Raw genomic sequence first — 14,852 nt, 5'->3', positions numbered from 1 at the left:
ATTAACTAAATTTTTTTATATTTATCTTTATAAAAAAAACACAGCTAAAATATGCTTTAAAATGTATTTTTTTTTAAATTTAAAGATATCGACGAATGTCAAAGAAACAACGGCGGATGCGAGCAAATCTGTGAAAACGTACCGGGATCCTTTAAATGTAACTGTGTAGAAAATTATAGGCTGTTAGATGATAGAAGAAGTTGTGAACAGATAGGTAAATTTTAAAAAGAAAATTCTTTTATAATTAAAAAATAATAAATTAATCTTTATATTTAAATATTTTAAACTTTTAACAGGATCCCTTAACGAAATTGGTCCAGTACGTGGTGATTTACCAAGCCCACCATTCATTCCACGTATTAGATTCCAGACTACTCCACCTACAGTTGTACCGTTATTGGACCAAGAATTCAGTCAATATTTGGCACTAGAAGGACCCGAGATTCGTCACAGTAAGTATTCACTGCAGAGATTAGTTGCAGAATGCGTCTTGTGATACGATACTTAAGGTTTTTCATAATACAACATCCCTATTTATTTTTAATTAACTACAATGTATAGAAACAGCCCTGGAACACTTTATTATTATTTGAGTAAATAATCCTTCTAAGTTTATAAAATATTTTTATTTTTTTTTAGAAATATTTATTTATGTTTTACCGTTTTTTAAGCTTGTATAAGAGGTACATTTGGTCCTGATTGTTCCTTAACCTGTAATGATTGTCAGAATGGTTCAAAGTGCAATTATCGAGCAACAGAATGCAAGTGTTTGCCAGGTTTTCATGGAGTTATCTGTAACGAAACATGTCCTGAGGTAAGATATTACTATTTTTTATTATATATATATCATATTTATGGATAGAACTTGTTTAATTTTCTAGTTAATTTACTAATTTAATACCTTATAAAGTCTAATAACGTATCACTTTACGTGTGGATAACCTGTAGATGTAATGTTACTGTTACGTGAAAATTGATAACTAACTGTATAAAATCATTTTAAACACAGCTTTATATTGTTTAAATTCGATATAACAATACTTTCGTGTTAGGAGTAGGAGTTTAATGCTTAAGTTCAATGTGATTTTTAACTATTTTAAGTTTGACAGAAGTTTTCTATGGTATATTTAGCTCAGGATGTTCATTTCCTGCAAGTATTCTCGTCAATAATGTATTTTTCAATCACTTAATGACTTTCTTTCATTATTTCTTTATAAGGGAACATATGGAGAAGGATGTAATTACGTCTGTACTTGTCAGAATGGAGGTACTTGTGACTCAGTTACTGGAGAATGCTACTGTCCACCGGGCATACAAGGAAAGAATTGTGAAAATGGCTGTCCTCCTGGTATGATTTTTTTTTACAATAAAACTCGATGTTTACACTATAAACTTTGAAAATTTTCACAAATTTTCAGGTAAATATGGAGAAAATTGCGATAAACCCTGTCCTCATTTGTGCTCCAGTGGACGTTGTCATAAAGTATTCGGATATTGCGAGTGCAATCCTGGATTATTCGGACCTCATTGCAACATTCAATGTCCAGAAAATACATTTGGACCAAACTGTCGAGGGCAATGTAAATGCATTAAGAATAACAGTAAAAAATGTAACCCCAAAGTAAGAAAAATTGCAGATTTTTTTTTATACAATGTTTTTAAATATAGAATTATTAATTTTTAATAATAAATGGATACAGAATGGAAAATGCGAGTGTAAACCAGGATATTTGGGCACGAAATGTGAAAGGCCGTGTCCTAGAAATCAATGGGGACACGGGTGTCGTAGGATATGTAATTGTCCTTACAACACGACTTGCGATTCTAGTACGGGAGCCTGTTTAAGAAATTGTCCTCCCGGAATGACGGGTTCCGATTGCGATTTAGGTACGTATTTTTACGTTATTTTATCTAAATATCAAATGAAATTTATAATGAAACTCGTTTAAATATATTATAGCGTGTCCTGAAGGTACTTACGGATCAAATTGTCTATTAAATTGCGCTTGTGGTCCGAGAGGATGCGATCCAACAACTGGAACTTGTTTATGTCAACCTGGCAAAATGGGTGCAAATTGCAAAGAAAGTAAGGGTTTTTTTTAAAAGTTTTCGTGTGTATTTTGTACTTAATTTAAAAATTACAATATACAATTTTTGGTCCATAAGCTTGCCCTCCTGGTAGATTTGGTGCTAGTTGCTTAAAAACATGTCTATGCCAGAATGGAGTTTGCGATCCCGTTAATGGCAAATGCAGATGTCCACCGGGTTTTCATGGAAAGTTATGCGAAAAGGGTGAGTAAATGGAGAAAAATCACCACTTAGATGTATTTTTTTTCACAAAAAATTAAAGATTTTCCTACACGTAGATTGCCCTCCTGGATTTTATGGCGATTGCCTCTCTCCATGTCAATGCGACAATGGCGCAGAGTGTAATTCTGTAACAGGAAGATGCAAATGCACATCCGGATGGACAGGTTATCATTGCAATCAAGGTAAGTTACATCAATCAATCAAGATATAATTGTTACCGAACATGGCACCAGATGGCAGCAGGTTGTAGTAGGGTGCTGTGATACAAGATGATTGCCATCACTGATGCAAAGGACTGACAGGCAACACACGTGTATAAATGGTTTATTATAGGAATTATCCTTAAAATATAAAGTATTTTTTACTGTAGCATGTAGTCCTAGTCGATGGGGTCCTTATTGCCAGTTTAAGTGCCAATGTAGTAACGGTGGAGACTGCGATTCCGTTACAGGGCAATGTATCTGTCCACCTGGATGGCAAGGAAGCGATTGTGAAGAAGGTAAGAACATTTGAATAATTGTACACAATTACCAATGTCTAACATGGGATATTTACATATTTTTGTAGAATGCTCATCCGGTAAATATGGTGAGAAGTGCGAAAGAGAGTGTCAATGCGAGAATGATGCCTCTTGCGACCATATAAGTGGTGCATGTATGTGTAAACCAGGTTGGATAGGTACTTTCTGCGAACGACCCTGTCCCATGGGCTACCATGGCATGGAATGTCGACTCCATTGCAACTGTAGCATATCTAATGGAAGATGTGACCCGGAAACCGGTGAATGCCTCTGCGATTTAGGAATAATAGATCCTAATTGCAAATCGGGTAAATTCACTTAATTTTCTCCCAAATTTCTTACAAAAAAAATCCCCTTAAATTTAACTGTGAAATATTGATTTTTAGCTTGTCCTTCCGGTTATTTTGGAGCAAAATGCCAAGAGAAATGTCTGTGTCAAAATGGTGCCAAGTGCGATCCTGTAACTGGTACCTGCCATTGTTTACCTGGTTGGTTTGGTGAAAAATGTGAATTGTGTGAGTAATATTATTGAAAATATATTAAAATTGAAAATTTTCTCATGTTTTAAACAGTTTTCATCAATAGAAAACTCAAAAACAAACTTGATTTTATAGCTTGTCCCGTTGGATTTTATGGTGAAAACTGTGATAATTTATGTTCCTGCCTGAATGATGCAGAGTGTGATAGTACAAACGGAAGTTGTTATTGTAAACCTGGATTTAAAGGAGATAATTGTGAAGATGGTAATGTATAATTTTCATTATTTTATATTAATAATATCCCAAATGTTCAAACTTACAAATCCATTTAAGAGAAATAAAAAGAAATGTAAAAGAAAATCAAATATTTTTTTTTACAATTTTATTGTTTTTTTTTTTTTTTTACCAATAATGTGGAATTTCAAAGACGTTCATTAAGTTTTATCAGTATTTAATGCCAATTTTTAAAAATATATTTATTTAAATTTATGAATAATGCCGATTAATTAAGAGTGACTGCAGTAAAACAGCATTTGAAAATACAGTAAAACTTGTGTAAACCGGAATCGTACCGTACCGAATTTTTTCCGTCTTGAACAGGTTTTAGCATTTTAAAAAATTCTTTAAACTATCCCGCATAAATGTCATTCAGTTACGTTCAATTTTATAGTAAACTCCTAGGTTTAATAGGAATTAATTCAACTAAAGATGAAAGTATTCGAATACAAGAATTGAGAACTATTCAATCCAAAGAAAACGACCCTCGTTGTGCCCGAGAACTTGTACATCAGGAATCCACAATAGTAGATCCAGAAATAGAGGAAACATTACACCTTACAAAGATTTTTAGTACCTGGGAATTGCTTTACTCGTAGGAAAACCCCAGAAAAGGATGCAGTTGCACCCTGAGCGCCCCTTAAATCCGCTCCTAGGTATTCGAATGCTTCTCGGATTCGATCCTTATGAGCTGAAGGCAACGAATGAGCCAATTGGGGCACCAAAAACTAGTATATCCATCTGCCGATGGAAATTCTAATCGCATTACAATAATACAGAGACCAACCTATTCTGTGGTCCGACTTCTCAAAGAATTTTAATACACTAATCATCAATTAACTTGTTCTCGAATACTCGGTATAATCAAAGGAAATGTGTGGAAATTTCCACACCTCCCAAGTGTTATGTAAATAGGTTAAAAAGTATCGCAAATGGCACTTTCACTTAATGCAAATTATAATTGATGCAAGAAAAATCGGCTAATTTAATTGACTAAGTGTAGCCCACCTGTAATAGCCTAGTGTGGTTAATCTAGTCATAATTTTCATTAGGAATGTTAAAATAATTTTACATTATCTCGATAAATCATTAGTAATGAATGTCAATACGAGGAGCGAAACAAATCCGAATATTACACAAAAGAAATATTGAAATTTGTGACTACGTACGTACATTTATGAAACTTCCAAATGTAAATTCAATTCACGCTGCTTCTCTTAGAATGAAAACTTTTTTTAAAAACTCAAGCATTTTTGGGCTATAAGTGCGTATTGATACGTCAACAAGAGATGAGAGATTACTAATTTCACTCATAGAAAAGGCAATTTGAATGTAAATTTATGAAAAATTCAGCACCATAAAGATTTTAGCTAATCTCTCTTCAGATAAAACCACCGAACACTGGTTCGGGTTGGCACCTGATCAACGTGGTTTTCCGGATTTTCTTCACGTGTCCAGTTTTCCGTAGAAAGTCCTCCTGGGAGGTATCACTCTTGGCAGATTGTACATGTGTTGCGTTGCCTTATTCCACTAATCTAATCCAAGTATAAAATGGTTTATAGTTCTCATATTTAAAACACATGGAGCATTGTGATGTTGGATTCGATTGTTTTTCAGTAGAATGAAATTTATCTTGCATGTTAAATAAACAATTTAATGAACGCAGTTTAAATTATTTATAAAAAATAGATTTTGGGTTGAAATTTGAAGAAACTGTAGACCTAAAATTCCTACTGTCTGTCCTTCCTTAATCTCGAGAATGGAATTAGATGACCAGCACGACTCTATTGCTAGCAGGAAAGTATGATGTACAGGGGCAAGAAACTACTAATTTGCGGTGGAGAGCATACAATTTAAATTAAATAAGACACTTATGGAGCATTGTATTTATGAATGAGACTTCATTTCTATATAATCTAAATTATTCAAGTTTAAAAAATAACAATAATAAAAATAATACTTAACATTTTATTTATGAAATAGTTTGTGATCCTGGTTATTTTGGTAAAAACTGCAGTCAGATTTGTAATTGTGCCGATGGCGATTCTTGTCATCACGTAACTGGAGAATGTTATTGTCCTCCTGGTAAACACGGGGAGAGTTGTGAAAAAGGTATTTGTTATGTTTTATTTTTCTCAATTAGAAATAAATTATTCAGTTTATTAATATATAATTACTTTCCATAGTTTGTCCACATGATAAATATGGAGAAGGATGCAAGAAAAACTGTAATTGCCCATCAGATAGACTATGCAATCCAGTAAATGGAAAGTGTTACTGTAAACTTGGTTTCTGGGGTCAAAACTGTGATAAAAGTTTGTAAATTTGTTTTCAATCAAATTGAATGCTTTCTTTAAAGATTTAAACATTTATATTGTTGTTTTTAGCATGTAAACGTGGTTTGTATGGCCCTAATTGTTTAAAGAAATGTACTTGTGAGAACAGTGCCGAATGCGATGCCGAAACAGGACAGTGTCATTGCTCTGCTGGATTTTTTGGACCCACTTGCGAGAAGAGTAAGTATCGTATAATTATTTTCATTTATAAAAATTGCTGATTAAGGATGATTATGTTGCTTTTTAGAATGTCCTCCTAATCAGTATGGCCGTAACTGTGACAAAGTATGTTTTTGTTCTGGTGGTTCCTGTGATTCACTTACTGGTCAGTGTAAGTGTCCTCCTGGATTCAGTGGAAAATATTGTCATAAAAGTAAGACATGTTTAATTACATTACTTATTAACATTTTAAGATTATAGTTTTTAATATACTGTATAGAAGTGAGTCTGATTAGAGAGACTGTATTGTTTATAGCCCAAACTGAACAGTTTTAAGAGTAAAAAATGGGTCTAAAAATAGCTAAGCTTAGATTTTTTTTTTTAAATTATTTATATATTGTCTTATAAATTGGTTATATTGCATTTTTACAATATATAATATAAATTTTATATTGATTTAGAATGTGAAGAAGGTTTATACGGTGAGAATTGCAATAATGTATGCAACTGTGTACGAGGACATTGTAATCCTACAAATGGAGAATGTATCTGCCCACCTGGGTATTCTGGATCAAACTGTGATGAAGGTAAAAAAAATATTTCATTATATATTAATCATCAATCTTATTCAGCTGGATGGCCAAGGCAATTAAGATGTCAGCTTACTGCTCTTTGGGGATCAAATCTGGGCAAACAGAAAGTTTTCATAGGTAGTTTGTTCTGGATATGTCTGGCTCCATCCCTCACCAGCTGTCTGCCCCATTGTGGGCCTGGTTTAACCTACATTAGCTAGGGGAAAAAAGACACTCTGTGTGCCCAAAGGAAAGAAAGAGCCAAAAATGAGGGGAAAAAAATCAATATTTTTAAATTTAGTTAAAATTACCAGTAATAATAATTGAAAATTAATTCAAATTTATTATTGTTTAGAATGTCCTACAGGTACATTTGGTCCAGATTGCCAATTTAAATGTGATTGTAATAATGTCAATAGCTGTGATAAAATAACTGGAAGCTGCAATTGTCTGGATGGATTTATAGGTAGCAAATGTGAAAAAGGTAAAACATTTTTAACAAATTGCTTACAGATTTAATTACTGTTTGTCATGATTGTTAAGTACAGTGATATTTTAGATTGTCCTGATGGATGGTTTGGACATTCCTGTGCTTCAAAATGTAACTGTTCGAATAATGGAACATGTGATAAACATACAGGGGAATGCATTTGTCCTTCAGGATTTGAAGGCTCAAAATGTCAATACGGTAAGTTATTTAGTAATTAAATAAAAGTAAAAATTGTTATTTTATATTTATATAAAATTTATCAGATTTGCTTTCTCAATTAAAAAATTATAATCAACATATATATCATGTATTATATGCGTAGAATGTATTAAATATGTAAAGTATAGCATATACAAAATCATTATTTCAAATGGTAGAAAGAAAAAATATATTTGATTCTTGATTGAAACATATGTTTATCATTTTCAATTTTTGTAAATTTAATAAAAAATTAAAATTGTTATATACAATGTTAATTTATATGTAAAACTTTGATATAAGGACATGAAAGCTTTTTTAAAAAGTGATTAATTCTTATTTCTGAGTCAAGTTACTTCTGAAGTCCTCTTACAATATCTTTTTGTATGAGACTCTATCTCTATCTGGTCTCTTTATTCTCTTTTTTCCATTATCTTATCCATTATGTTGATCTCCTACTCCTTCTGGACCTTGGGATGTACAGTATATATTGATCTAATGGCACCTCCCTGAGGCCTTTACATAGATAGTATTGTTTGTTTACAAATATATCATGACAGCAGATCTAGTTAGGTTCTCCAAATTTATATCAATAATTTTCTTCAAGCTCAAATTCTATAATTCTATTAAAAGTTAATTTTATATTTTAAAAGACTGTGCTACATTCTGTTACATTCTAATAAGAAATATCTTTTTAATATAATTCTTTATATCACATTTAGTTTCATTATTTGTAAATATACTTAAATAAAAAAAAAAATATTTTATAAAAATGACTGGAAGAATAAGTACAAACTTAGAATTTTCTTGTAAATTTTCTAACAAACAATACTTTAAAACTGTCCTCAAACTTTGTCCTTTTCACACACCAGGAAATAACAGTCTCACGGCAGAGTTGACTTTTCTTTTAGAGACTTCTCATCCACTTCCTCTGATGATGGCACAATCAATTATTTTTAATGACCTGTGCCATCACCAGAGGAAAGATTTTAATGTTTTACATATTAAGATAACAAGAAGTCTCTAAAGAAAGGTCAACTCTACCATGAGACTGTTATTTCCTGATGGTGTGTGAAAGGGACAAAGTTTGAGGACACTTTTATAGTATTGTCTATTTGAGAATTTTTTCTAAATACTTTAAAAAAATATCTCTACCATTTTATAAAAATTTTTATCAAAAAATATATTTGAAAATGATAGTTGCAGCTGATGATAATTGTTACTTAATGGCCATACATTTAAACTGCAATTTTACTATACTATTTTATCTATCTTAAGATTGCTGTTTTTGATTAAATCTGTTTTCTTTCATTTAATATTTTTCATTTGATATTGTAATTCTCAACTGAATAACAAGAAACAAAAAGAAAAAAATTACTAAAATTTTAACTCTATGATTCTTACCATTAGTTATGTTGAATGTTATTTTATTTGTAACTTTATAATAAATAATTTAGTTTTAATGTTAAAGATTTCTTATGAAATATCATAAGATAAATTTCCAATATTTGTTAAAATAACTCCTCAAATTTATCAGTTAATAAGAAAGGATAAATGTTATGTTCCTCTTATTGACTTTTGATAGGCATATGTTCAAAAGCATTTGAATTTCTTAAAAGAACCTTACTCCAAAAAAGTCCAGCAACATTTAAAACAGAGTGTAGCACCATCCATTATAAAAAGTTTTTAATAATAAAATATATTTTTAATTATTATAAAATGGTAAAAAGCATAATTTTGAGAGTATAGACGGGTTTTATAAAAAATTGTAAATGTTAATAATGAGTAAGATCATCATTAAATCCAATCCTACAGGAGATACACACGAACTCCTTTATCTCCCCACCTGCTCAACCTTTAATGAGCAAAATTTAATAGCGTCAATCCCCCTAATAAACAAACGTATGTGCAAAATTTCAGAAATTTTTGACAAAAAGCACAGGGGTTATTAAGCTTCAAACAGGGTGAACAAAATCTTGCTCCCTCCACACACAAACATCCAAACGTTCAGAAAAAACCCATGAATTTTTTTGCATATCTCGACATTTCAAGGTCTCCTGAGTCCAAAAATGTAAAAATTTGGGGGATGTTTTTTTGTCAAATTGCCATACTTTCCCTCTGATATATATAACGGCTTCAGGAAATTAAAAAACACTTTGAATTGGATTTGTGTTTAAAAAGAATTTCTTAAAAAATATGTTGTTTATAAAATTTTACAAATTGAGTTGGAGTTAATTACCAATACCAAATTATTATTAAAAAGTATTTTTATAAAAAATAAACATTTGTTGAGGGTAGCCAGACATATTTTATTTCAAAAGAGAATCGTTTATTTTAACCGAACTGTCCTTATCTTTCATTGAAACAACAAAGAATGCAATTTGTACTCTATTTACATTTTTTGATGCTTGTACAGAATGCTCTTTATTTCATAATTACAGTTACAGATTTTTACATAAGGGTATACATATCTATTCTTGCATCAATCAATATACTTCCCCACAAAAAGCTATGGTTAATCATTAAGTAATTTAAATTCTAAATTACTTAATCTGCAGATATTCATAATCAATACGAAAACTAATATTTAAATAAATATAATGTTTAGTTATGAGCTAAACAATCATTCAAATTTACTTTGCTGGGATGAGATGGATAGAATGAAAGCTGAAGAATGGTAGCATCAATCATTTTTAAGTATCCTTTAATCCAGTTATAGAAGTTTGACAAAATCCTGGTTGTATTTGACATCAAATGATATTACCTGTTTTCATCTTTTATAGTGTTTTGTATAGTTTTATCAAATAACTAAACAACAATGATTAATGTTTAATATGATGAATAGTTCACATCATTAAATTCTATAGCTACATGCTAGCTGAGACTATCAAAAAAGTATTTTATATAGTTTTCAATGTTTGAACCTTTGACATCACTTGATATCACATTCAGAAGCTTTTCAAAATATCTTGAAAAGAATTTGACTTCTACTGTTTAATTTCAAATGATACCAAGTGCTTTGTTAGTCACAAACCATTACAGAAATGATATCACGTAAACGAAAACGTTACACAAATTATTTAGTAATTAATTAAGTATAATTGCGGAAAAGTAGGCCAATGTAATCCGGTGGTCGTTTGGCAATATCAAGTACTATTACATCTGAAATTATTTTTGGAAAGTTTCAAATGGCATGAAATGATATTTTAACTAGAGTATACAGATAATTATTTAAATCTTATTTATCAATTTTTTTAAATTATTCCATTTATGGAGATGCAAATTATTAAAATACAAAACATTTTAATGAATAATTCAATAACGACTGCATGATATCTATATTTTATTCTGTACAAACATTAAGAATATTTAATGTGTCAAAAAAGTTTTGTTACCCGTGAATTTCTTAAATCTAGCAGTTTTAGGATATCAAAATGCGAGATTTAAGAAATATTTTGCTTTTTATATCCAAAAAAGCAGATAAGCATACTTAAGTTTGGTTATTTATATGTTTTAAATAAAGATTTTAAGTACGGATGACTGTTCGATCAGCTACATTTGCAGATTTTAAAACAATTTCTTTTTTAATTTTAATGTTTAGGTTGTAAAATGGGATTTTTTGGAACTGGTTGTAGAAGAATGTGTGACTGTGAAGGTCTACCTTGTCATCCAGTTACTGGGAAATGTTTGTGTCCTCCCGGCTTCACTGGCCAACACTGTTTAACCTGTATGATTTTGTATTATTTTTTAAATATTTATAATAATATTATTTAGATGTTCTTATAAGATTTCTATATTATAGCATGTAAACCTGGTACATATGGTCCCAATTGTTCTCATCATTGTGAATGCCAGAATGGTGGGAGTTGTGATAAAGAAATGGGAAAGGTACTTGTATAAATGGTTGGATGGGTGCAAAATGTGAAGAAAAAGCAGGTAAATTAATTCATATCTTCAACAAAAGTTTTGTTTGTTTAATTAAAAAATGCCTTTATTTTGTTAGAAGTACATCTACATCCTGAAGAAACTAGTTAACAATTATGTTTTATGAACTATAAAGAAATGCCAACAGTGCCAAAAACAGAGATATGCACAAGAGGAGTGGATCAAAGGAAAGAATCTTTATTAAATATTTTTTAAAAAATATTTAATTTCTTCCAATCAATGCAAATAACTACATCAAAATAAATTGGTTTATTATAACCAATGCTGTTATATGAAAAGTATTTAAGGGCATAAAATATTTGTGCCATAAAATCTGCAATTGCTGTTAATGTGCCTTTGTTAGATAAATATTTAATTTGAAGATAAATTTACTAAAATATGCTAAAATATATATATATATTTTAACTTGTTGAGTAAAAAAAAAGGAATTAAAAATAAAATTATATAAATTTTTTACAGTACTTAAATTTTTATTTTTTTATAAATAAAAATAAATCTTAAAAAATATAAAACTGTTTTTAATATCAAAAATATTATATAGTATGAAGTTACTAGAAAAGTTATTTGTATTTTTTTAAAATGTTCATTTAGTTTACAAAATTTTGAAGTCTTAATAATTCTCTTCCTTATTGCTAAGTGAGAAACTGTATAAAACATTTTAATGCTGTTAAAGAGTAAGCTATGCTAACTTGGTGGTGGTTTTTAGGTTGTATGAGGTCCTAGAAAAGCATGGATTTGTAAAGCCCCTTTTATAAGTTTATTTAATGTACAGAGCATTTGCTCAGGATCCCACCATTTAGAGAAGCCTGCACTTGGATAAAACTTTACCCATAGTATCTTTATCCCACAGAATATAAATTTGTTTTGACCTAATACCTTGATATTGCACATGGTCTTGGAGTCTAACCAAAACTGGATATCGAGCATGAGGTCCCTAGAAGTGCGAGGACTTAAGCAACAGTCTAAGTTTCATATGCCTAAAATTGCCACTGCAGGAACTTTAGGAAAAAAAATTCTTCTAAATTTATTTAAACAATTAAACTCCTTAAAACAATAATAATAAAATCTTTTAATAATTTTATTATTTAAGTATTTTGTTATTATTGTTTAAACATTCCATAGTCTCTAGAAATGTAAATCAAAAATATAAAAATTTTGAAAGTATCACAGTCTCTTGTATTGGATCTTATATTGTTGTTGCTATTATTTAATAGTTTTTAATAAATTTATTCTAATTTTCATAAGGAATAGTATTGCTATATATGGCATTGTTCTTTAATAAAATCAAAACAACATTGTTCTTCAAAGAGAAAGATCAATCAATAAAATCCAATAACACATTCATTCATGTCTATGGAAAGAATTAAAGCTGTGATGTGGAAAATTAAAACACCACCTTAGCCAATTCTGCACCAGGTCAATAGTAGTTATTAAATTATATGTATTTTCAGACTTTATAATTATGCATAATTGCAAATAAAATTTTATAAACTATAACAAGCATTTTTTTAATAAGATTTTTATAAACTTTACAAGATATGCTTAACATAGAAACATCCAGAAGTTCCAACCTTATACAATATCTAGTTTACACTTATCATAAAACTTCCAGCATTGAGTATTCAATTGCGATTGTTTTCAGCTTTGTTTAGAGGCCTTCTTTAGGTGAAATAACGAAAGTTATTGTTCTACTGAGCCTCCACGTGTTCTAAAGTTATTCAAATAATGTGCCGGAAGTTAGTATGTAAGCTTAAACTAGATATGTTATGCTTAACTGCAAGATATGATATAAAGCTTAGAATAAAACTTATGCTTGACTTGCAAAATAAACTGTAATCTTGCAAAGTCTTGCAGTTGTACAGTACAAGACATGCTAAATTTGTAATAGAATATATGAATGTTATAATCTTGTTTCATATATATAAAATATATATATGCTGGATTAAATATGGCATATAGTATATACTAGTAATGCCATTATTTTATTGTGCTTTGCAGTAAAATATTACTACAACTTTTTAAAGTCAACTTGTCTGCCTTTCATAAATCAATTTTAAACATTATCAACACTACTTCATTTATTATTTAATGTATATAAAAATAAATTATTACCATTATTAAAAATCTGTTATTTGCTGTATATTTTCATTACATTCTACGAATATTTCTAACCGAATCATTTGATTTTAATGCAGTAGAATGTGATACTTCAATGAATTTTCAAATGCATCGCAGATAAGGCTTATACGGAATAATCAAATGAATATAAATCTTGTGAGAAATATTTAAAGGGGTTTGGCAACATTGTGAGTGAGATTTTGTAATGTTAGCTGGCAATGTGCAACAAGCACAGCTGACACGTGGCATCGCCAAATCTGACTTGCAGCATCACCAAACTCATTGCGCTTTTACTTTCATTTGATCACCCAGTTCTCGAAATTCTTAAGTAAATTCTTATTAATAGGATTTATACATAACTTTTCTGGTAATTAGAAATGAAAATAAACTTCCTTAAGTAAAATTTCAAGAATTGTCCAAAAAAAAAAGTCTTTAAAAAAATTTAATTTGGATTATTCTAATTTTAAAAATTAAAAATTTAGAAGAAACTGCAATTTATGATTTATACATTCAGTATACAGATGTATAGTTTTGAAGTAATTGTTAGAATAATTATTTAATTTTAATTCAGAATAGTGTGATAAATTGTTATCATTAGTGAATATTGTGTATATATGTAATTATTTTTTTGTGTATTAATTAGTAATTCCATATTTGCATTTTATGATTAAAAAATACAAAAAAAAAAAAAAACTTAGTAAATTTATGTTTATTTTTAATTGGTGAATGTCAATTTAATGTATTATGGGAAAATCATGATAATCATTTATGTTTATTATAGTGATCTCAAAGTCAAATTTACAGTTTACTTTTCTCTGTATAGCTGTTAATTACAGATATAAAGCAGAGTTATTAAATATATAAAAAGTTTTTTTACAGTTTGTTTATATTAGAAAACAACTTTTTTTTTTTTCATTATTTCTATAAAGAATTTAAGTTAAAAATAAAAATTTAATTTGTAATTCTGTTTTTTACAAATTTCAAATAAATAATTTTGGTTATATTTTATAAAAAATAAAATTAATACATGTATAAATTATTCAATTTTACTTTGTACAATCCTTAAATTACTTTATTTAATCAAATTTTTCAGGCTTAAAATGTATCAATAAAAGATTTTTTTTTTAAATAAAAGTTTATGATGATGAATTGTTGAGTTTGAAGATTTTCCATTTAAATAAAATAATTTAAGCAGTTAAAACTAAGCTTCTAGCCTTAAGAAATCTCTCTTTAAGGCTAGAGAAATGCCATTATTTAACAACGAATTTGATAAGGAAGCTAGTTAAGGATTATTTTAACTTTAAGAGACTTAAGATTGATCTTCCGAAGGAGTTTTTTTCCAAGAAACCATATGAATTTGGAAAAATAAATAGAAGAGTAACTTTGTTTGAATTATTGGAAATGTTCGATTGCATTTTATAGTAATTATTTTAGAAAAATGAAAATTAA

At 29.2% G+C, this 14,852-nt stretch overlaps 1 protein-coding gene across 1 annotated transcript in view; it reads left to right on the top strand.

Moving 5' to 3' along the window:
• LOC136977002 (multiple epidermal growth factor-like domains protein 6) overlaps positions 1–13,811 on the top strand; it is a 47,985-nt gene extending 34,174 nt beyond the window's left edge. Inside the window, exons 12-34 of the mRNA XM_067272409.1 lie at positions 86–214; positions 297–452; positions 672–814; positions 1,219–1,348; positions 1,419–1,621; positions 1,701–1,887; positions 1,961–2,086; positions 2,167–2,292; positions 2,367–2,492; positions 2,681–2,809; positions 2,878–3,138; positions 3,217–3,345; positions 3,445–3,573; positions 5,569–5,697; positions 5,772–5,900; positions 5,973–6,101; positions 6,169–6,294; positions 6,542–6,667; positions 7,008–7,136; positions 7,212–7,340; positions 10,942–11,067; positions 11,143–11,276; positions 11,344–13,811. Of these exons, the coding sequence (XP_067128510.1) occupies positions 86–214; positions 297–452; positions 672–814; positions 1,219–1,348; positions 1,419–1,621; positions 1,701–1,887; positions 1,961–2,086; positions 2,167–2,292; positions 2,367–2,492; positions 2,681–2,809; positions 2,878–3,138; positions 3,217–3,345; positions 3,445–3,573; positions 5,569–5,697; positions 5,772–5,900; positions 5,973–6,101; positions 6,169–6,294; positions 6,542–6,667; positions 7,008–7,136; positions 7,212–7,340; positions 10,942–11,067; positions 11,143–11,240 (3,095 nt within the window). The 3' untranslated portion in view covers positions 11,241–11,276; positions 11,344–13,811. The remainder of the gene's footprint in view (positions 1–85; positions 215–296; positions 453–671; positions 815–1,218; positions 1,349–1,418; positions 1,622–1,700; positions 1,888–1,960; positions 2,087–2,166; positions 2,293–2,366; positions 2,493–2,680; positions 2,810–2,877; positions 3,139–3,216; positions 3,346–3,444; positions 3,574–5,568; positions 5,698–5,771; positions 5,901–5,972; positions 6,102–6,168; positions 6,295–6,541; positions 6,668–7,007; positions 7,137–7,211; positions 7,341–10,941; positions 11,068–11,142; positions 11,277–11,343) is intronic.
• Positions 13,812–14,852: the final 1,041 nt, after the last annotated feature.

The sequence above is a fragment of the Centruroides vittatus genome, unplaced genomic scaffold (genome assembly GCF_030686945.1).
Source record: "Centruroides vittatus isolate TY-2023 unplaced genomic scaffold, ASM3068694v2 contig_439, whole genome shotgun sequence".
NCBI lineage: Eukaryota > Metazoa > Arthropoda > Arachnida > Scorpiones > Buthidae > Centruroides > Centruroides vittatus.
Note: the sequence above shows the minus strand (reverse complement) of the source record. Positions and strands in the feature narration are given on the sequence as shown.